The sequence below is a fragment of the Engystomops pustulosus genome, chromosome 5 (assembly GCF_040894005.1).
Source record: "Engystomops pustulosus chromosome 5, aEngPut4.maternal, whole genome shotgun sequence".
Classification (NCBI taxonomy): domain Eukaryota; kingdom Metazoa; phylum Chordata; class Amphibia; order Anura; family Leptodactylidae; genus Engystomops; species Engystomops pustulosus.
The window spans coordinates 53,596,654-53,619,266 of record NC_092415.1 but is presented as its reverse complement, the minus strand read 5'-3'; the positions used below and the strand labels follow the sequence as shown (position 1 = coordinate 53,619,266).

The window sequence follows — 22,613 nt, the reverse complement described above, 5'->3', positions numbered from 1 at the left end:
GCTGTCTGCCTGTGTTCCCGTTCCCTCCTGCCTGGACCTCCTGTTGCTGACCCCGGACTTGAACCTGACGTTGCATCTCTGCCGCCTGCCCTGACCCTGTTCCTGGACCCGACTACGAGTTTGTCATCCGTTAAGGTACCTCGACCTCGGCTGCCACCGTGGGCTAGTCACACCTGGGAACGACCTAGTGGTATCCTGCCGCAGCAAGTCCAACCCGCTTTGCGGCGGGCTCTGGTGAAAACCAGGTGCCGCTAGGCTCCGGTTCCGGGTGTTGGCTAGTTACATCTCCCGCGGTGGTCCAGAGGATCCACTGATCCTAACACTGCTATATACACAAACAATTCAGTGCAGTGTTTTATCTGATCATACTGTATATTTATACACACATTTATATATAGATATTTCTTCCAGCGTTTATTGGAAAATACTACATAGGGTATTTGTCGGAATCTTCCTTGACGAACATTCACATGTCGGTTTTGTCACCTTTAATCACCTGCAACTGATACAGGATGAGCTTTTCTTCGGTTCTGTCAAGTTCACCACATTCTGATCAATTAATACTGATGACCTCTGAAAAAGAAACATTTTACATTGAATTTCCTTACACTAGAATTACATCCACTGGAAACCCTTTGAAAATAAGGGTTGTCCGGATTTAATTTTTATTATTAGTTTTTTACCCCAGGGGGTATGAAAATAAAGAGTATATACTCACCTCTCTTTGTTGCAGCGTGGCACCACCAGCACCGCCAGTGTGGGCTGAGCAGTGATTGGGCCGCACTGGTCTCCATATAGTGCCAGAGCAAGTTGGGCATCACCTTTTTGCTATTTTCATATCTCCTGGGGCTCATAGTAAGAAAAAAAAACAAATCCAGGACAACCCCTTTAACCCTTTAAACTTACCTGTGCATATATGGCCTCTGACAACATATGAAAAGCATTTTCTATATTGATATTTTCTTTGGCGCTTGTTTCAAAAAATGGGATGCCATATTCCCAAGCCAGCTAGAAGAAAACAACATGTTAGTCGCACATTTTTTAGGAAAACCTTGGTAGTCTATGTTAATGAAGTTTAAAGGGATATTCCAATAAAACCAAATATTCTCCTATTCAGTGGGAGACTGTCCACCTGCAATCTTAACAATCAAGGGTCAATCTAAGTATGCTTGCTGCTCCACCATTTATTTCTATGGAACTGTTTAAATCTGGGTTATCTCAGACAGTGCCAACTGGCTTAACCTGTGCCTCCAATGAAATGTGGATACAAGGGACATACATTCTCATAATCGGATCTACTGATCTACAATACTTCTTCAAGCAAAAATTTTCTGAAACATATTCGAGCTTCATGACAGGCAATAGCAAAAAGTATAAGCAATGTTAGGGAAATAACACAGTGAGCCAGCAGATGAGCCATGCTTTGAAGGCCATATCTCTAGAGCTCATGAGCCAGATGTGGCTCTTTTGATGGCTACTTCTGGTTTGCAGACAAATTCTTCCCTCAATTGCGATCGGCGCTGTGTGCGTCTATGAGAGTGATGCGGAGCCGGCTGCAGGGAGCGCAGGTAGGTGAGTAATATTTTTTTTTTTGTCTATCTTGTGGGAGATATGTGCTGGGGTTACCTTTCTACTGGAGGCATATGTTAGAGCTGTCTATCTACTGAGGGCATGAGCTTAGACTGCCTTTCTACTCGGGAAATGTACTGAGCCTACTTATCTACTGGGGGCATGTGCTGAGCCCACCTATCTACTGGGGGCAAGTGCTGAGGCTTCCTATCTACTGGGGGGCATGTACAGAGGCTTCCTATCTACTGGAGGGCATGTGCTGAGGATATCTACTGGGGGGGGGGGGGGCATATGCTGAGGCTGACTATCTATTGGGGCCATATTCTGGGAATGTCTATCTACTAGGGGCATATTCTGTGGCTACCTATCTACTGGGAGGCATGTGCTGGACTACCTATCTACTGGAGGGCATGTGCTGTCACCTATCTACTATGGGCATGTGCTGGAGCTACCTATCTACATGGAGGCATGTGCTGTGAATACCTATCTACTGGAGGGCATGTGCTGTCACCTATCTACTGTGGGCATGTGCTGGGGCCACCTATCTACTGGGGGCATGTGCTGTGAATACCTATCTAATGGGGGGCATGTGCTGTGGCTACCTATCTAATGGTGGAATGTACTGTGACTACCTATCTACTGGGGGAATATTCAGTGGCTACCTATCCACTGGGAGGCATGTGCTGTGACTACCTATCTGCTGGAGGGCATGTGCTGTCACCTATCTACTGTGGGCATGTGCTGGGGCCACCTATCTACTGGGGGCATGTGCTGTGAATACCTATCTAATGGGGGGCATGTGCTGTGGCTACCTATCTAATGGTGGAATGTACTGTGACTACCTATCTACTGGGGGAATATTCAGTGGCTACCTATCCACTGGGAGGTATGTGCTGTGACTACCTATCTACTGGGGGGCATGTGCTGTGACTACCTATCTACTGGGGGGCATGTGCTGTGACTACCTATCTACTGGGGGGCATGTGCTGTAGCTACATATCTACTGGGGGGCATGTGCTGTAGCTACCTGTCTACTAAGGTCATGTGCTGTGGCTACCTACATATTGAGGGCATGTGCATATTGAATGGCTCTCACAAAATTACATTTTAAAATATGTGGCGTTCATGGCTCATCCAAAAAGGTTCCCAACCCCCTGCTCTAAAGCATGAGCAAGTCTTAGCAAATCATGAGCAAAATATTACTGCTTTGGAGCGATTTATAGTCAATACTGTCAATACTGCCTACTTAGATCTCGAATAAAAACGCAAATTGCTAGACATGGACCACATTTCCCACCAGACTCTATAAAACTCTATATATATATACAGTATTTCCACTGCTTTACCAAACCATGAATCACATGACCAGCTGCAGATAAAACTATGTCTTCTACCTTGGTTTTTCCTCTGAATATCCTTTCCATCTACATTCTACATACTGAAAGTGTACAGCTGAGGAGGCCGAGCTGTGAGCTGAAATCTATTTTTAAATTACAAGAAGAACTAGCCCACCATAGATGCAGGTATAGAAAGCCTCTCACCAGAGGTGGAATCACATCGATGTATTTAAGATAATGAGATAGAAACAGCATTTGGGAGACTGGCATATGTAATACCAAGCTACTGATACCTCCTAAACTAATATTTAGTTGTTGTTGTTCCTCCTTATCAGTTTCATCCATAACTTTTTGAACACTTCTACCTCTTGCTTGCCAGTAAATACTACTAGTGAACACAGAAGGACCACCCTACCTTACAATACCACCACCAAGTAGTCACAAAAATGTCTCTAACTTTCGACCACTAAACTTTTGGATGGAGGCAACATTCTGTATAACATATAAATGCTCTGATATCAAGCGTGGGAGTACGAGACTTAGCATTTCATCTAAAAAAAGAACAATTTTGGCTGTCATAAGTGCAAAAGCTGCCATCCACATCACTATAGGAATGACTATTTTTTCATGCTTTACAACTAAAAGGCTGTAAGTGACCAAAGAGACAACGTCCAGCTGTGGAAACAGTTATTTTATATAGGACAGCACCATGCTGGACACTAAGAGTCCTATAACAAGTGTATTGTGACATCACTTCTGTAAAGGGTGTCCTTAACGCGTCATCCAATCTTCTACATTGTTGGCGTTGGGCAACCCCACTCGCTAATCTTTTTTAGAAATACAGAAATGTTATATTTGGGGGAGCTTCAATGGCAATCACCATACATTTTTGTGGTATATTTTACTTTTTGTGGTATATATTTTTTTTTGTGGCATCACATTTTGTGGTATTTTCTTAAAGGTATTGCCTGCACAAATATGCAAAATAATTTTTCTTCCCCATTACTGTATGGGAATACAGGAGGTCAGGCTGGTAGTTGCGAATAGTGCCTTCTCCAGGTTAACAGTTAACATTGTGATATGTGATTGTCCAATGATGTTTCTGTAATGCAAGCGGGAAGGTGATTGGAGAGATGCTACCACCTGACCAGGGAGCTTATGAACCCCTGCTGGGCAGAAGCACATGGTCTCAGTTCAGTCAATCACTCAAGCCAGAGCAAGATGGTCTGTCTGCCACAGCCGCTGTCCTAATTCCAGGAACTTCCAGTGCCTCAGTCCTACTGCCTGCCACCCAGGGCAAGTCCAGAGACTTAAGCTCAGAACTGAGGTCCACCAGCCGGACTCAGTTCCATCTGCACCAGCCCAGCCTGAACCTACTACGGACCTGTGGACCGGCTCTCCATGACTCTTCCAGCTTGAGAATCTGCTGTTATTGTTTTGCCCGTTGCCTCTGTCTGATCCTTGAATCCAGACTGCTTACCACCATGGGCTTCCCCATCCATCACCCAGGGACTCATCCTACAGACACCTCAGGGGTTGCCCCAGGGAAAAAAACAGTATATCAGCCTCTCCCTCCTTATTTCTTGCACACACCACCTGCTGGAAACCTGCCAGGCTGTAGGTCAGCCCTCCGGTCCCCATACCAAGCACTGTGGCATGCCAATGTCATGAGATATGGCTTTCATACCTATTATGGGGCAGATATGCAGAAAACCTTAGAGGTATTCCCATCCCTGCCTCTTGTGGCATCACTTTACACATCTCTGCCACAGCCCATAGACCATAGTGCCCAGGAATATAGAAAAGAATGTTTTGCATTGTTTCCATAATTCCCATCAAAGTAGAAAGGAGCTAATTTACCATCAAAATCCATCATGATAAACCAGAGACACTTACTTACATCCAGACATTGTGACAGCAGGAAGCTTCTTATATTTGTCATTCATGGCCTCCTTCCTAATTAGCCTGAAGGATTCTGGGGGGGGGGGGGAGAGGTCTGCGTGATCTAATCTCACTGAAGCAAATGTAGTTTCAAGTGGGAGGAAGAAAGAGTTCCTTGTACATTGTAACAGCCTGTGAAGTCAGAGCATAGAGGGCCTCTGGTAGCATCTCCCATAGCCCTTCTGGTGCATTAGCACAGTTTTAAAAGTTAATTTTAGAAGGAAAATCAGAACTAAGTAGAGTCATATATAATTTAGTGGGTAAAAGTTTAGTATAACATTTTTTAATGGTCATGGATTGATTGCTTTCTATTGCTTTCTAAGGAGGACCAGCAATACCTGGAAAGACTCAACACCCTATCGACCTACAAAAATTTCACCTAGAAAATATTCTCCTACTCAGAAAGGCAACAGGTCATTTATCAGAGCCCCTCTGTTCTGCTGATTCACAGCCTTCATTGCTGCCGAAATTACAGCATTGGGAGGGCGAGACATGCTGACAGGTGACATGACGCTGCAGTGAACAGCTTGTGAAGCTACAGCATATAGGGCTTCTGTAACACACCCATAGCCCTTTAGGCTCATTAGCATCATTTTACAAGTTGATTTTAGAAGGAAGAAGGCCATGGCTAACAAATATAAGATGATTACTAGTGTCATGGTGCCTGGATCTATGAGTAAGTGCCTCTGGTTTTTAGCTTGTTTGGTATATTTCTTTTAAAAAGTATAGTTTATGACATAAATTGTATCTTTGGCTTCTCATCTATCCAAACCAGTTCCCTACCCTGTGTTGAAGAGATGTATCAAAACCACAATGTCCATAGTTACATCTTATTAGCCCACATCATGTCATTAGGATTCTTGATAGATATTAGATGGCTGCATAACAACGTACAGAGGCAAAAGTTTCCTTTTTGCACCCTAAAAAATGCATTTATATGGTTCTTCACAAACAATAGAAAAAGTATAGGTAATACCATGTATTTTATAACATTTGTAACTGATTTCATTTAGTAGAAAGTAACAAATAAAGTTTGTGTCATTAGCTTCGAAAGTTGGACACAATAGATAAAACTTGAATCCTTGAATTAAAAGACATTTTTCAAACTCACAGCTAAAGAAAGAGATGCAATCAATATAGCAGAATGAGAATTCCATTCTAAGCAACATTAGTTCCTAATGATGGAGCTGCATGGTCAGGCGCCTTACAGATGCAGTGTACCCGGCTAACTCAAATACTTTTATATGCAGAGACAATCAATGCTTACCTTTTCCCCTCGTTCTTTTGAAACCTCACGTTCGTCTTCCCTGTCACACTTATTTCCCAGGAGAACCACCTCTACGTCTTCACCAGCTTTCTGAATCACAAAAGCAAATTGCAAAGAGACAGTGACTTTCTAAATAAATGGCGTTCTGGAAAGTACGTGACAGACGTATCCCAAGGAGAAGCGCCGCCATATTAGTAACATGATGTCTCACACTTCTAGTGCTCATGTAATCCAACAATAACAATTAATGTGATTTCATCTCTCCCACATCTGGAAATTGGATATTGCAAGTGTGCCGGATTGTTGCTTGTACGGGCGCGGGGGGAGGGGGGTGTTTCGCTTGTTTGGCGGGGGAGGAGGGAGCGGGGGGACCGTGTTCGAGTGGGTGGAGTTGCTGAGGGTGGGTGCTTTTTTGGGCGTGGGGCGGCGGGAGTTGCTTGTTCGGCCGGTGGCACTGGCAGTCTCCTGTGCCGGGGATGCGGCCGGGCTCCAGGGAGATGTCAGCTCAGGAGGGAAGGCGCAGGGGGTAGCATCTGGTGGGGGCCCCCAGTGGGGGGCAAGATGGTAAGGGCCCCGGAGCTCGAGCCCCGGGAGCCCCGCCTATAATCTGGCCCTGTTGAAAACACTGGTAGCGCACTGATTCTACGTTAACATGCCTCAGATATTTTTGAAGCTGGACAAAACACTTTCTTACCTGAGGCCGCGTTCACACAGTGCATTTTGAGATGCAATCCAAACGCTCCAATTGGATTGTGTCTCAAAACGCAATAAAAACACAAGGAATAATGTGTAAGGAGTAGTCCACTACACTTTTACTATACAGAAAAGCGTCCTTGGGTAACATCCTCCATGAATTCCTGTACAGTGACATAACTTCAGCTATGTAACATGGTATATGCCGCCGGCCATTATGAAGTGATATAGATCAAGGTTTTCAGGTGGATTTATTTCACTTTAACAACTAAACCCATTCACAGGAGGTTTCGAAATGGAAGCTTTTCATGATGATGCTGACAAGTAGAGATTAGCAAACCCAACAATAGCGTTTGGTTTCGACTACATGACCTACACATATTGCCGGCCAAACAGACAAATCGAAAAATTGATGCCCCTAGCAACTAGACATGGCTATGATTGGCCAAATATGGACATGGCTAGTAACTTCAGTATGCCATACTGGCTTTTCGGCCACCAATATGTCCTGGTTTCACGTCCGTCCCCGACAACTGATCATTGGATTGGCTCATCTCTACTGACATGGCTACTCAGACTTCCATTAGTATTATAATGTCAATGTGTAATCTGTAGTAGGTGTAGGTTCTGGGGCAGGGCTTGCACGGTGCGTCGCCTCTGCTCCATGTTTCCGAGCTGCTGTTTGTAAACTGGGTGTAGTCTTACTCTGCACAGTCAGCAGACGTCTCATCACTAATCCTCAGGCAGCAGGTGTGACAGGCTCCATAGCTCAGTGGTTAGAGCACTGGTCTTGTAAACCAGGGGTCGCGAGTTCAATTCTCGCTGGGGCCTAACTTGTCTTTTTATTGTCCTATATCAGCACATCACAGATTGATGTACATTGTGCTCTTCATGAAGATGCTACCCCCTCCAGTAACAGGTCCCAAACACAAGATTTCAGGACCTGTCAGTGGATCACTGAAATGACCAACCATGCAGATGACCAACTATTTTATTGCACAGATGCATTTAAAGGGGTTGTCATGGAATAAAAAAAATTACCTATAACTGTGGGGGCTGTAAAAACAATAAACCTTTTACACTCCTGCATACCTCCCAAGTGTCACGCATTTGGGGCATGTCTCGCTCTGGGGGAGGTATGTCCCGGGGCATCAAATCAAATAGACTTGCTACGGTGATGCAGAGAGTCATTATTCTACAGTAAGTATTAGATTGTTTGGGCATACTGGGGGAAGGTAGGGTTTATACAAAAAATTTGTGGAATGCTACATGCGCTAATCTTTTTGTCCCTTTTTCTTGGACCCAGAGGTTGGGAGGTTTGTACATTTAGGTTACATATTCCAGTATTTCCATTGATACACTAGATTTATTTAAGAGATAAAAAGCACTGTAAAGTGGGGAACCCCTTTTACTAAACTTTTGAAAAATGCTGCAATTTGTGTTTGCCATAATTTCAGATTGTTTGAAGATGGACTTTCTACTGCTTACTACTTATTACTTACCATTTTAATGTCTTTCATCCATAAAGATGTATTCTGAAATGAGACTGAATTTGTAATGTCATAAACAAGAATAAATCCATGAGCACCACGGAAGTAGCTGACACTTAACGTATGGAACCTTTCCTGTCCTGCAGTGTCCCTGAAATACATTGAATTCGGAATTATAACAGTGTACAATGCAGATCACCTCCAATACCTTCCCTAAAATCTAACAGTTTATTTTTGTAATTCTATTATATTTTGTTTTCCTTCGGGATATCTGATGGATAAGGTTTTGCAGGTACAGCATTGTTGATCTCCTTTCTGCTCCACTTCTATGACTGTAACAGCACAATAAAAGTATTGCAAATCAGGATTTACAGTCTTACTCTATGTTTGATTCACCATTAAACAATATAAAATAGTAATGTACTAATATGATTATTATTTTTATTATTCAGATTTTGCCAAGACCAATTTTTTTTCGGAGTTCTGTTGCTACCATCAACACACACATACAGTATGTATGGTTACACAGATCTCCAAGGCTGCTACCAATACTTTCTAATAGTTTGTATGGTCAAAACTACAAACTACAGATTAGCTTTTTCCTTGCTTTTCTGTCTTTTCTTCACCTACATGGACCACACCCTGTTGCTGCATCCCATTTTGAGCTCCTTCTGGCACCTGAGTATATAAAGCAGGTCTTGGGTTCTGTTCACTCCACTCCCTGTCACAGAAGAATCTGCCACAAGCCACCTTAGTCCTTGTCCCAATACTGGCCTTGTTCCTGGATCCTTGTTACCAATATCAGGATAAACAGAGCCATGCAAGAGGACACTGAAGTATTCCACAGATTATCAGCTTGTTTTAATCCTAGTTTGAATCCTTTAGCTGGTTTCCATGCCTTTGGTTATAGCTCCTAACCTATCCTATGATCAGGTTTCAGCTTGCCTTGTGACCAAGTTCCTGTCCAGCAACCATGTCTGGGGTTGTCATTGCTGCTACCTTTTGCCACCAAAGGGTGACTATGGGATCCATGAACCCAAGCTCATCCATAACTTAATTGGTTTACATTTGGTTAATTTGAGACTCTTTACCAACATGTGGACAGTTCTAAATGAGAGCTATAATATAGAAAGCCTTATTCAACACTTTATATTTTTTTTTAATGGGCATTCAAGACAAATGTCTTTTTCCATCTACTTGTATGTGGCCATACACCTTTAATAGCTGTTGGCTCAATGAGCATCAATCTAACAGGACTTCTTCAGACACAAGCCTTCTCGACTAGACTGAGAGTAGATGGGTTTTTAATGGGGATAACTTCTTCGTCAGACATGACGACGTCTGCTGGTGGCTCATCTACATTCAGAACAAAAACATTGGACGTGTTAGGTTTCCCTGCCAGCTGAAATCTGTGGATGTATATTGCCACCTCTTTCAGTATCTCCATCTATTTCCTAATAAAATATTTTATTCATATACGGTACATAAATAATAATTATCCAAATATGCTGTTATGAGGATCACTACCAACGAGATCCAAGTCTATTCAGAAATAGAATATTATGTAATTCTGCAATGTTGTAAGTGCATTAATAGCAAAAGAACAGAAGATGGCTAATGAAAAGTCATCAAATTAGGTTGATTCCTCAGCAACAACAGATCATTTCTATAAAATATTAACGCACCAATCCTTGTTCATCCCAAACTAATGGCTTGTGAGTGCAGCGATAACACGGCAATAGGCTGCTCTGCCACCTTGCTCATCTCACAGTTTTAGGACTACAGAATTTTTAGTTTGTTCAATGACTTGACACTAATGCACCAATGATTTCCTAAATTACTTTTCCTGTTATTTGTAATTTTCCTGTGACCGCCAATGCAGCCACAGCCAAGCTCTGGCGCACAAGATATATTTAAAGATATGTAGCAGTGCGAGAAAAAAGAAAAGTGGCTTTTGTATTTTTGGACCACATTTCTGTATAAATCCTATATAAGGTTTTTTATTTTTGTCAGATAAAATTCCATTGCCCGAGCAATAAACAGGATGTACCATTACACCCTACTTCCCTGGAAAGCTGCAATTAGAAGGTGAAAGAATCTGCAAGGGCAGGAAAAGGTTAAAATAATTTTGATGAAATTTATATAAAGCAGTTTCCTAATATAATGTTGTTATCTAAAATACTCCCTTTAGCCACAGGACAGTTCCAATAATTGCACAGAGCCTCCGATCGCCTGCTGCTTCCCTGAAGATTTATCAGCAAGCTATAGTCTATTATGTACAGCAGCCAGTACTCAATTAAAGGGATATTCATGAAATGTAATGTTATAGGATTGCCCTTTCTATTAATGCATATGGATTCCAACTATGAACATATTAACCACTTTTATTTTAGCAAAATGCATGTATATTCAATTATTGTTGAAACCTTTAATGTACAAACTTTTTATGGGGGCCAGGTGTTGTATGGCCAACACCTGGCCCCCATACCCATCAGCTGTTTTGCCAGGTAACAGAGGGCACAGACCTGGAAACATTTGGCTCCATGCCCCGTGTAGAGGAGGGAATCCGAAACTGTAGCTGCTATCATTCATTTTAATGGGAGTAGGCGGGGCTTGGTGGGAAAGGGTGTGGCCTCACAGCTCTAGAAATACATCATTATTAACACCATACAGTGTTTTTTTATGGATTAGATCTACATTAGCTCATAGAAATAGTGCTGCATGGTAGCAGTATATACACCATGTTCCAAGTTATTATTAATCTCTGACATTCCTATGGCCGATGCAAATAACAGTCAGTATAATAAAAGTCATCACCTGTTAAAAGTCAAATTTTATTGAACGAATCTCCCAATGATAACAGTATATTCTTCAAAATTTAAAAAAACTCAATACACAGTTCCAAATTATTATAAACGGCAGTTTCCAAACCTTTTATAGGTTGTAAAGAACTGAAAATGGTCATATGTCGAATTTGCAGCATTTGGAGGACACATTCACTGAAATCAAAAGCTTCAATCCAAAACATCCTAACCGGCCAAATTACATGTAACATAGGAACCTTTCTATAATATCACCTTCTCAATTCTTGCATTCATTGAACTTGTAAGATTTTGGAGAGATTCTGCTTGAATTTCTTTGCATGATGTCAGAATCGCCTCCCAGAGCTGCTGTTTTGATGTGAACTGCCTCCCACCCTCATAGATCTTTTGCTTAATGATGCTCCAAAGGTTCTCTATAGGGTCAGGGGAAGATGGTGGCCACACCAACAGATTCTCTCCTTTTATGACCATAGTAGCCAATGACACAGGGGTATCTTTCCAGCATGAGATGGTACATTGTCCTGCATGAAGATCATTTTGCTCCAGAAGGCACAATTCTTCTTTTTGTACCATTAAAGAAAGTGGTCAGTCAGAAACTAAAGGGGCCTACCAGCTCTCTCCCGATGATTCCAGCCCAAAATATGACTCCCCCACCTCCTTGCTGACGTCGCAGCCTTGTTGGAACATGGTGGCCATCCACCAACCATCCATCTGGACCATCCAGGATTGCACAACAGTCATCAGTAAACAAGACTGTTCACAAATTAGTATTCATGTATGTCTGGGCCGACTGCAACCGTTTTTGATTGTGAGCACTTGTTAGGGGTGGCCAAATAGTAGGTTAATGCACCACAGCAAGTCTTTGAAGGATCCTGCACCTTGAGGTTCATGGGACTCCAGAGGCACCAGCAGCTACAAATATCTGATTGTTGGTTTGTAATGGCATTTTAGCAGCTGCTCTCTTACAGTAATGCTGCAAATTTAACAAATGACCATTTTCACTTCTTTACAACCTAAAAAATGTTTTGAAACTCTGCTGTGCTTAATAATTTGGAACTGCATTATGCGTTTTTGAAAATTGAAGACTATAGGGTTTGTTTAATAAAATTTGACTTGTAACATGTGATGACTTTTATTATACTGACTGTAATTTACATCAACCATTTAGGATAATCAGAGATAAATATAATTTGCAGAATAATTTGGAACATGGTGTAAACAAATCCAGGAACGATACAATAGCAGACATAAAAAATAACTAAACTTTCTTCAGAGCCAGAGGTAGTATAGTAAAGTATCTGCTGTCCATACTCACCAGATCTGAAGCTTGAGAGGCGTCTCGTCAATGATGACTGTCTTTGTCTTAAAATCGATACCTAAAAACAAAGTAGAGTTCTTCAACAATGTGCACATGGCTTCACTCACCCCCATTACTACTGATACAAGATACAAATACAAGCTTCCTTGTGTTCTAGACTAAGGATGTAGTCTCTGCTCAACTGTTCTCAACTGCTCTCCAGTGTATTAAGGTTTTTGGGGGGCATATAGTATTGACTTTCCAACAGTTTTTTGTCTGTGTGTTTCTTTCTTTGGCTTTGCCTATTGTGCCTTATTTACGAAGTGTTGGTGCCACATTATTTGTCCTTTTCTGACACTCCCACCTTTTTTATGGGGGAAGGGTGCACACTTTGGGCGAAGATTTGAAATTCTGACACTTTTTCTAAACTCCTAATTTTTGGTGCCCATCTAGAGCTACAAGAAGCTGGTCTATGGAGTACTATTTCACATTCATGAATGTGGAGAATTTTCTAAACCTTTTTGGTACTGTGCAAATTAATTACCCCTTGCACCAAAATCTAACATCCCAGTGTAAATTGTAGCACAATCTGTGTGCCAAAAACACGGACCCTGAGACACAAGTGATGAATGCTCCCCTGTGACATTTATGTTCCTGTGTGTATATTACCTAAACTTTAGGATTTCAACAGGTATTTTCAATCACCTTGATTGCCATAGAATTGGAGATATTGATCACTCTGGGTCTAAACACGTATGTGCATTGTTGGAACACCAAAAAATAATCCAGGAAGAAAAAGAGATAGTATCCGGCACTCCAAACTGATAGTATAAAAACGTATTTATTTAGTATGCATTAAAAAAGAGATATACGTTGCATAGTCCTGTAGACCTATGCGTTTTGAACGTAATAATTTGGCTCTTACTCATGGTCTGAGGTACATACACAAACACTCTGGTTAAAAAGGCAAAAGACAGGTGAATTGGAGAACATCGCAATTAGCGCACGAGTGCTGGAGTAGAATCACTTGCACATGCGTGTTTAGAGGTCTAAATAGTAAAACCAATACAATCTACCTATATTAGAATTTATATATTTCTGTAATACCACTCTCTGTTTCAGGTATTTCCCCGTTTTCTACTGCAACATTATATGTATTTCCTCTACTGTTGCCTGTAACAAATATTTCTTCTTTTTAAACACGCATGCGCGAGTGATTCTACTCCAGCACGCATGCTCCAATTCACCTGTCTTTTGCCTTTTTAACCAGAGTCTTTGTGTATGTACCTTAGACCATGAGTAGGAACTAAATTATAACGTTTGAAGCGTGTAGGTCTTCAAGACTATGCTACATTTATCTCTTTTTTAATGTATACTAAATAAGTAAGTTTTTATACTATCAGCTTGGAGTTCGGATACAATCCCTTTTTCTTCTTGGATTATTTCTTGGTATTCCGTGCACCAGACTCTTCAGATGAACGCAATCTTGGGATAACAACAGTCTGATAGAGTGGGCGGCATGCTCAAAAAGTTTTTTTTGTTATTGTATCATTTATTACCTTACTCTTCTTGGCAGTTTTGGCCCCGATTTCACAGTTTAGCCAGTTAACACACTTTGCAAAATGAAGTTACACTGGCTTCTCATGACTATAATACATGTCTCTGTTATAAGGTGCCATGTTTTATACTGTTGTGTATTACCCTTTTACTCCACCTGTATCTTATGCATTCCCAATGTTTCAGTATTGTGTTTAGTGTGACAAATAAAAATGTATTGAAACTTTTATACTGTTTTTGTGTGTCCAGTAGAAGTGACTATGACAAAGCTTGCTATGCCACGCTGTTTCTTTACTTATTATTACCGTACTATTTACTTCTATCGGAGCTCCGGAAATAGCATGCAAACTTGGTTTCCATAATGTTGACCTGACATGACCCTGGAGATACATATTCACATGGAAGTAGCTGTATAACTGATAGGACACCTCATATAGACCCAATAGTGTAGATTTGTTATGTGTTAGTCATGTAGAGCAGAAGAAGAGTGAAGAAATCAGGAGATACCTTTTTGAGGTTAATTGAGTATATTTGTTGGTGAACTTTCGAGAATACTAGTTCTCTTCGTCAGACATGATGTTATTCATGAAACAGAAAATTCACTGCATTTTATACACACTAGGCAGTGATCATCAAAGGATATTAAAAAAAATTAGAGCAAAAGATTGATAAGAATGGGAGTACAGTATAAATTAATGCAGAGATTCAACACCTTACAAAGTGTTCTTACTATCCATGCCAGCTTCATGACCTCTTACCTCTGGCCTGGAGGCCACAAGCAGATAAGAGCCAGGGCTCTCTTGTCATGCCTCACAGGTTTTTAGTGTGTTTATTGCCATCCTGTCATAAATAAGATGTCCGTGTACTTATCAATCTGTTGTGTTAAAGTTTTTTTTAATATGCATTGATGATCACTGCCTAGTGTGTATAAAATGCTGTGAATATTTTGTTTCATGCATAACATCATGTCTGACGAAGAGAACTAGTATTCTCGAAAGCTCACCATCAAATATACTCAGCCTCAAAAAGGTATCGCCCGATTTCTTCACTCTTCTTCATACAGATCCATTGAGCTTATTTTTGTAAAAAATTTATAGAAGTCCTATTACATATTAGTATGCCCCAAAGAACACCTCCCAAATATCTAAAGCATTCACAGGGGCTGATAACACCTTTATTCATCTGAAGAGCTAAATTACACATTTCAAGACTCTTAAAATAAAGATTATTCACTTTTGGCCACCTGCCTAGACATTAAGGTATTAGAAGAATGTACACATATCCTGACAAGTTTTTCCTGTTTAAAGGGAATGCGTCACCAGATTTTTTAAACTGGGTACAACCAAATAGAAAATGTAATCTTTTAAAATTCAATTTTCTGTACATAATCAGGGAGACAGCCAGGTCAAATAAATGTAATTTTTGCTGGGGAATCTGAATCCGCACTAAAAAATGGGGGTTCTCATTTAACATCTTTAAGTAGGCACCGCCTCACCACCAGAGGATATCACTGGATAGATTTTTGTAAAATATTTGACACATATATTTTTAATATTTCGATGTGTATTTCACAAGATATTTCACCTTCCCAACCTTTTTGTTACACCCTGCATATGCCAGACACTTTTGTTAAGGATCCTGGTGCCATTAAACTGACAACTGACCATTACCCGCACCTGGACGTAATAGTCTGTTACATTAATCTGGCACAGCTCACGAGCCAGGCCTATGCTAGAAGAAGCGCATGTCAGCTGTGATCAGATCTGTCTCCGATAGCAAGTGTTAACCACTAACATGCTTAACCGCAGCATGTAAAGGGCTTCCCCGTATAGATCAATCGCCTCATGCTGCTTAGCGGGCCATCTGACCCTCTTCAGGCAACACTGAGGTCTGTCAAGTGCCCCAGAACTGTCCAATGCCTTGAGCAGCCAGTCCCTTTCTGGGTCTGACTGTGAATTGTCTGCACATGCTCAGGCAGTGTACACTGCACTACAATATATTAGTGTTACAATCTAGTGTCTTTAATCAGTGATCAGAGCTGGTTCAAGTCTAAGTTTGTATAAAATAAAAAAAAAGTTCAAAAACAGTAAAAAAAAAAAAAAAATTAAAAATTTAATATAATTAACACAAATGATACATTCCCATATAAAATTATATTAAATATATTATATAAAAATATGTATTAAATAAATATATTAATTTTTTAAAAATATGATTTTTCATCAAAATACTCTGAAAAGTGTTTAAAAAATTTTACATGCCCCACAATCAGACCGCTAAAAAGAACAACTCTTATTCAGCCCTTAACCAGACTTGTCACCTGAAAAATAAAATATATATAAAAGAAAATGGAGACTCTTTAAAAAAAAATTTCATAAGTAAAAACCAAAGATATCATCCAAATCTAAAGTTATAACCTTTAAAGGAAACCTGTCATCATATATTGGCCTAATAAACCAATACAGGCAGTCCCCGGGTTACATACAAGATAGGGTCCAGAGGTTTGTTCTTAAGTTGAATTTGTATGTAAGTCGAAACTGTATATTTTATAATTGAAGTTCTACACAATTTTTTTTCTTTTATCCCAGTGACAATTGGAGTTTTTAAATTTTTGCTGTAATAGGACCAAGGATTATCAATAAAGCTTCATTACAGACATCTTACAGCTGATCATTGCAGTCAGGGACTATAGTAAAGCATCTAGGAGAGCTTCCCCAGAAGTCACAGTGGGCACAGGGGTCTGTCTGTAACTATGGGTTGTCTGTAAGTCGGGTGTCCTTAAGTAGGGGACCGCCTGTACTAGTATGTTGTCAAGCGGCTGAGCAGCTTTTAGATGATATTTTTTCATGACCTACTCTGGTGGTATCACCCAGAAAATCAACTTTAAAGTGAGATGTAAATTGGTTGTCAAGGAGACGGAGAGTTTAATACTGAAGTCAAGCTTTCCCTGCCTTAGACCCCTTCACTGTAATTATGGTCCTGCGGACATCATTGACCAGATCTCCTAAAGTCTGGCGCATGATGTCAATCACAAGGGAGGAGGTGTTCAGAGGGAGAGCTTGACTTTAGTGTTTAACTCTACGCCTCCCTCACTTTATACAATCAATTAACATCTCACTTCAAGGTTGATTTTCTGGATGATGCCACCCCACTGGGCCATGAGAGAAATATCACCTAGAAGCTGTTCAGCTGTTTGATAACATAATGGTAGTGGTTTATTGGGTCAATTTCTGATGACAGATTCCGTTTAATACTGACACTGTGCAGATTTTTTTAAAAATGGTCTGTGTCTTTGAGTCCTGAAGAGGTTAACCTCTGCAGTGATTTGTTTCCTGCTTTTTAGCAACAATATCATGAAGTGAGCTTTATGCTCTGACTTTCGACCACAGCTACTTCTGTTTGCTAGTCTTTTCATGCTGAGATGTGATCAAAGAAACAGTAAACCTTGTCACACCCATCGATTCAAGCTAAAGATGCCTTGAATTTGATCCGACCTACACCTAGGGCATGGACATCTCTATTCATTCTTAAAACCCTGTATGGGGATTTGTTCTTTGCTCTAGGAAAACATCCCTACCTCTGTAGACACAGATGTCCTAATGTCAACAGATGTTATAAAGTGGTGCCTAGGCATGATCAGGAGCCAAGGTGAGGTCAGGCAAGCAGAGTTTAAGCAATGTGATAAATGCAAAGAGTCAGAGCAGAGCCTGAAAGAAGAGTCCGGTAACAAGCCAAGGTCAAATCCAAGAACAGAATAGGCAACAGCAGAAAAATAGCTTTGCTTGATCTAGAAATCACTTACCCCTGAGGAAGTCACCATGGCGTTACGATACGGGTGGGTTCTGCGCCTCTCCCCTTCTGCCTGCCGAAGTAACTATGTGTACCTATACATATACCTTGTTCTTTGGTGTTTACTGTGGTACTGTATTGCCTCATTGTGACTACATCACTCATGCATTCTGCCTTTGCTTGTACTTATGTATTGTTGTATACATTGCATTGTTGTTACATTCCTATGATTAGCTATTAGCTTCTTTAATTATAAGCAGTGCATGAATGAGGATTTTGGAAACGTACATCTTTTGCCCTACAACATAATGCACATTGTGCATATGTGCATTTTTTAAGTGTTTTTACGTTTAGCGCTCTTTTGTGTACTTAATGGCTAATAAATTTGTATAAACATTTTGTCTTGCCTACACATCTACTGTGTGTCATGGGATCTAGAAATCTAGTAATTATTTTTCTTGATAGGGAAGATGCCTTGAAAAGTAGCAAAGGAGAGGCTGGGAGCAGACAGATGAGTTTAGCGCCTTACACTTAAAGACAGAACGGATAGCCTACAGGCTGCCATTGGAGTATGCTGCTTATAGTGCAGCGCAAAAGGCAGAAAGGGGAGGGCGATGGCTTTTCCTTACCTCATCTTTGGCAGTACACCTCTCATCACAGTGCTTTCACCCAGTATTCAGGGCTTGCTGAAGCGAGATGAACTGCCCTTGGCTTCACAAGACTCACTGAGCATGTGCCCCATGCAGACCCATCTCCATGGAACAACTATACACCCTCTTTTCTCACTGATCCAGCAATAGGCTGAGGTTAGATCAGTATGTTTGGGACACTAAACCCCAGTTATAGAAAGTAACCATAACAGTTTAGTGGTCCCAAAGTTTCTGACAGCTTCCCTTTAAATAATAGCAGCAAAATTCATAATTCATTAACCCTTTAGTTGAGATGAGCATTTTCACAATTTTATAAAAGTAAATCTGTGGCACATTGTGAAAAAGCCACCCTGCATGCCACATCACAGCTGCCCACAGCAAAATGTAACTAAATGAGGATGAGCAGCAACCTTTAAACAGGAGTGATACTGTTTATCAAATATTGTACATCCTATTTTAGAGGAAAATACATTGTCCCAGGGAAATATGATTCCACTGTAAATGAGATAGTTTGTGCTGTTCCAAAGCAAAAACCTAACTATTTCCCTGCTGACTGATTTGTTCTAGTGGAAATGTTGTTCTCCATGCCCGTCTGGAATTTTACAGAAGTTAAAGAGCAGATTCAAGTTAACTCTTCTGACCCGTCTCATGTAAGGATACTGGCAGCAGAAGAATTCGGCACACCCCGAATCTAATAACATTATGTTACGCTGCATTCATAGCTATTTGTAGGGTTAGACGAATAGACCCGGTCCATAGTTCTCCTTCAGGAAGTGCACACAATGTATTTTCTATCACAGAAACAGAATAATACCCAGTGTAGAGCCTGACATGATCACCAGATGAAGTCCTGCTTACATCACACACTTGCTGTTCACTTGATTTGATTATGGTACTAAAAGCACAAACAAATCTGGTGATGTTCCGAACCTGCGGCAGAACAGTAGATGTGTCACATCTAGAGACTGGAAGTAAAAGTTCTACTTACGGAGACTTTGCCAATTAATGCCATTGACAAATGCCAGAGACTTATAGCCATTGATGCTTCACCATATACAGATATGTTTTCCAGGATGGGACAAGTAAAACAATGCTTTTTTTTTGCTACCTTAAAGGCGGCCCCCTTAACACCAAGTATGACTTTGAAGAAGCCTAATGACCTGATGTGGGATCAAAGCCAAACCAGTATTCTGTATCTACTCCAGAGTACTAGGGGTCACACAGTGGGGGGCTAAATGATTACATAATTGGCAGTACGGTCACATGTAAGGTCTGGTTTACACCTCATTTCTTGAAAGGAATATGCCAATGCATAGGCTAGATGGTTGTTGCGAATAGCGACCCCTCTCCTTGTCAGGAGACTGCGGAACTCCGTCAGAAGTTACACAGGCCCGTTCCACACTTGTGAGTGTAATGCGATGAACTCGCACCACACTCGCAATGCGTGCTGCCCGGATCTCCCGGCCCGAACGCTGCAAACCGGAACCGGAAGTTGCAAATATGCCGCCTATAAAAATATACTGTCTACATATGAGGCATAGTTTTTGCCACTGTTTGTACAGCATATGTCACAATTTGCAGCCAGATCACAGCCCCCATAGGGGTTTATGGCACCCAATTACGCTGAAAAATATGGTACATGTCCTATATTTCATCTACATGGATTTCTATGGAGAGGGGTGGGGTAAGGAGTGCTCACCCATACGTTTTCTTCACCTGGCCATGTACATGGGGCCTTCACAGGAAGGAAAATGCAGCAAGCTATGTATTTCCATCTTGTTCCCTCCTCCTTTCCGACATATAAGCTCAGTGAAGGCCATTGAAGCCAATGAGGGATAGATGAGGCATAACTGCATCCCACCCCAGCCTCCACAGAGTGTATCCTCAGGGAGGATCCCCAATGATTGTCCATATAAGGACAGTGACATCTCACAAGAGACACCCTGAACAATGGAGCAGCCAATCAATGCCTGCTTATGTTCACTTCCTCTCCCCTTGTTTGGTTGGAAGGGGTGGAACAAGAGGGTGTATTCTACAGTGGGAAACATCTGTGTCCTTCATTGTAAGGACACATCGGGAGGATTCAATGTGCAGAAAAAATCTGAATGCACCCTAGCAGATTTGCTCTGGGGGTGGGTGGGTTTCGAGTTGACAGATTTTTATGCTTGGACCCAAGCAATCAGAAATCCTATTGACATATCACAAAAACTTTTTTTAGGGATAATACTTTTAAGGTTAACTGCACACATCGCATATTGTCATACGGAAAACCCGTATGTAGATCTGCACCACTAAGTAGTTTATATGCGTGTAATTAATCCGCATCTTACGTCATTTGCGCCAAAAATCTGCATAAAATCTGAATTCACAATTTTTCATGCAGATTTTTTTGCTGATTTTCACAAGCCCATAGACTTCCATGTAAAAAAAAAATGCACAGTCGCAACATCGCACAACAATTGCCGGACTGAAAAAAATATTGCAATGACTTTTTTTCATTTGACATTCACATTAATGATACAATAATATGTAGTAGAATAAATGCACAGAAAAAAAACATTTAATATTCAACAAGTATAGGTAGGTAGAATTATAGGGTGTAATTAATCTTCCATGAAAAGAACATTTAGTGGGTGCAGACCAATGTAAACTACAATGGAGGCTGCAGTCACACGATGTATCAAATCACCGCTGCTATATAGTGTCCTAAATTAAAAAAAAGGAATAGGAAAAATCGGACAAATGGAACCCACTCAATGATGTAGAGTTATTCATCAATAATCTGAACACCATCCTAGGCCTGCTGCACAAGTTCCGGAATCAGTCATTTAACGCCAATACCGTCCGTGGTAAGAGATGAAAGTTTTTGAGCTACGATTTAGGTGAAGCCGGAATTTGCAGCAGTAATTTGCAGATTTTAAACCCACAGCGGAAATGTGTTTCTACAGATGCGGCTTATCCACGGTATTTACAGACCTTGCACAACCGACCTTAGATCCATTTGTCCATTTGCATCATGTGAAATGTGCAGCTACTGTTATTCTCTGCAGATTTTCCTCCCGTAAATGGAAAACACGTTATCCACCACATATAAACCTCAGAGCAGATGAAGGGGATTGTATTAGCAGCTCATATGTGACTTAGATGAGTGTGTGAAATGCCCCTTTAAGAGTGAGTCGGAAATAGGTATAAGGCATCTGTAGGTATAAGAATCTGTAATATTTGTTATAAAGTTGCTCCTGTACTCAGCAGCATGCACTGACACTGATACTACTGTGTAGCTACAACAACTACTGCCTGACAGCCTGGTGTATACTAGGAGTTGTAGTCTCACAGCAGCCATATAGCATGTGCAGCAGTACAGGATGACTGGTGCTGTGTATCACCTGGGAAGCAGACAGGTAAGAGCAGGGCAAGCTATGGTGCATACTGGGAGTTGTAGTGTCACCGCAGTGCTAGGTACAGAACACATGCAGTAGCCAGATAGCCATATAGCATATGCAGCAGTACAGGATGGCTGGTGCTGTGTATCATCATATAGGTAAGAGCATGGTAAGCTATGGTGTACACTGGGAGTTGTAGTGTCATAGCAGTCCTGGGTACAGAACAGATGCAGCAGCCAGATAACTATATAGCATATGTAGCAGTACAGGATGACTGGTGCTGTGTATAATCAGCCAGATCACTATATAGCATATGCAGCAGTACAGGATGGCTGGTGCTGTGTATCATCAGACAGATAACTATATACAGGATGGCTCATCATACAGGTGAGAGCAGAGCAAACTTTGGTGCACCGAGCTATGTTCAGACTTGTCACTCACCCACTGTGGAGAGATAGGAGGGCAGGGTGTTTTCTGTGTACCTGCTCACTATACAAGTCTTGCCCACATTGGAGTCACCAGTCATGACCAGCTTGGCCACCAGGTTCCTGTAAGTGCAGCCTGCCATCCCAGACACAGCGCAGACTGAGCTTCCGTATAGAGCAGCGCTGCTCCTCCTGGATCCTGACATGTGAGAGGGTGGAAGTGTCTGATTGTCCTTCTCCTCCGCCCTGTCTCCTCACATCAACGGACACTGGCTCTTCCCTCCATTACAAGTTACAGTTGGAGCGTCCAGAGTTGTCACGCTAAGCCCCGCCCTCTGTGGCGGCTCCCGACCACTTCTGGTCGGCTCTTCCCTGTTTTCATCTCATCACACA

At 41.3% G+C, this 22,613-nt stretch overlaps 1 protein-coding gene and 1 non-coding gene across 2 annotated transcripts; one reads left to right on the top strand and one right to left on the bottom strand.

The window, feature by feature from the left end:
- Window positions 1-387: 387 nt before the first annotated feature.
- On the bottom strand, window positions 388-22,543 carry LOC140132785 (ras-related protein Rab-10-like). Its single transcript, XM_072152005.1, has 6 exons — window positions 22,237-22,543; window positions 12,435-12,495; window positions 8,310-8,448; window positions 6,115-6,204; window positions 907-1,008; window positions 388-573 (listed from the first exon to the last, which is right to left on the bottom strand). Exons 1-6 carry the CDS (start codon window positions 22,424-22,426, stop codon window positions 493-495), a joined length of 663 nt encoding a protein of 220 aa, XP_072008106.1. The 5' UTR covers window positions 22,427-22,543; the 3' UTR covers window positions 388-492.
- Window positions 7,566-7,638, top strand: TRNAT-UGU (transfer RNA threonine (anticodon UGU)). Its single transcript has one exon. It is a non-coding gene; the product is annotated as a tRNA-Thr (tRNA).
- Window positions 22,544-22,613: the final 70 nt, after the last annotated feature.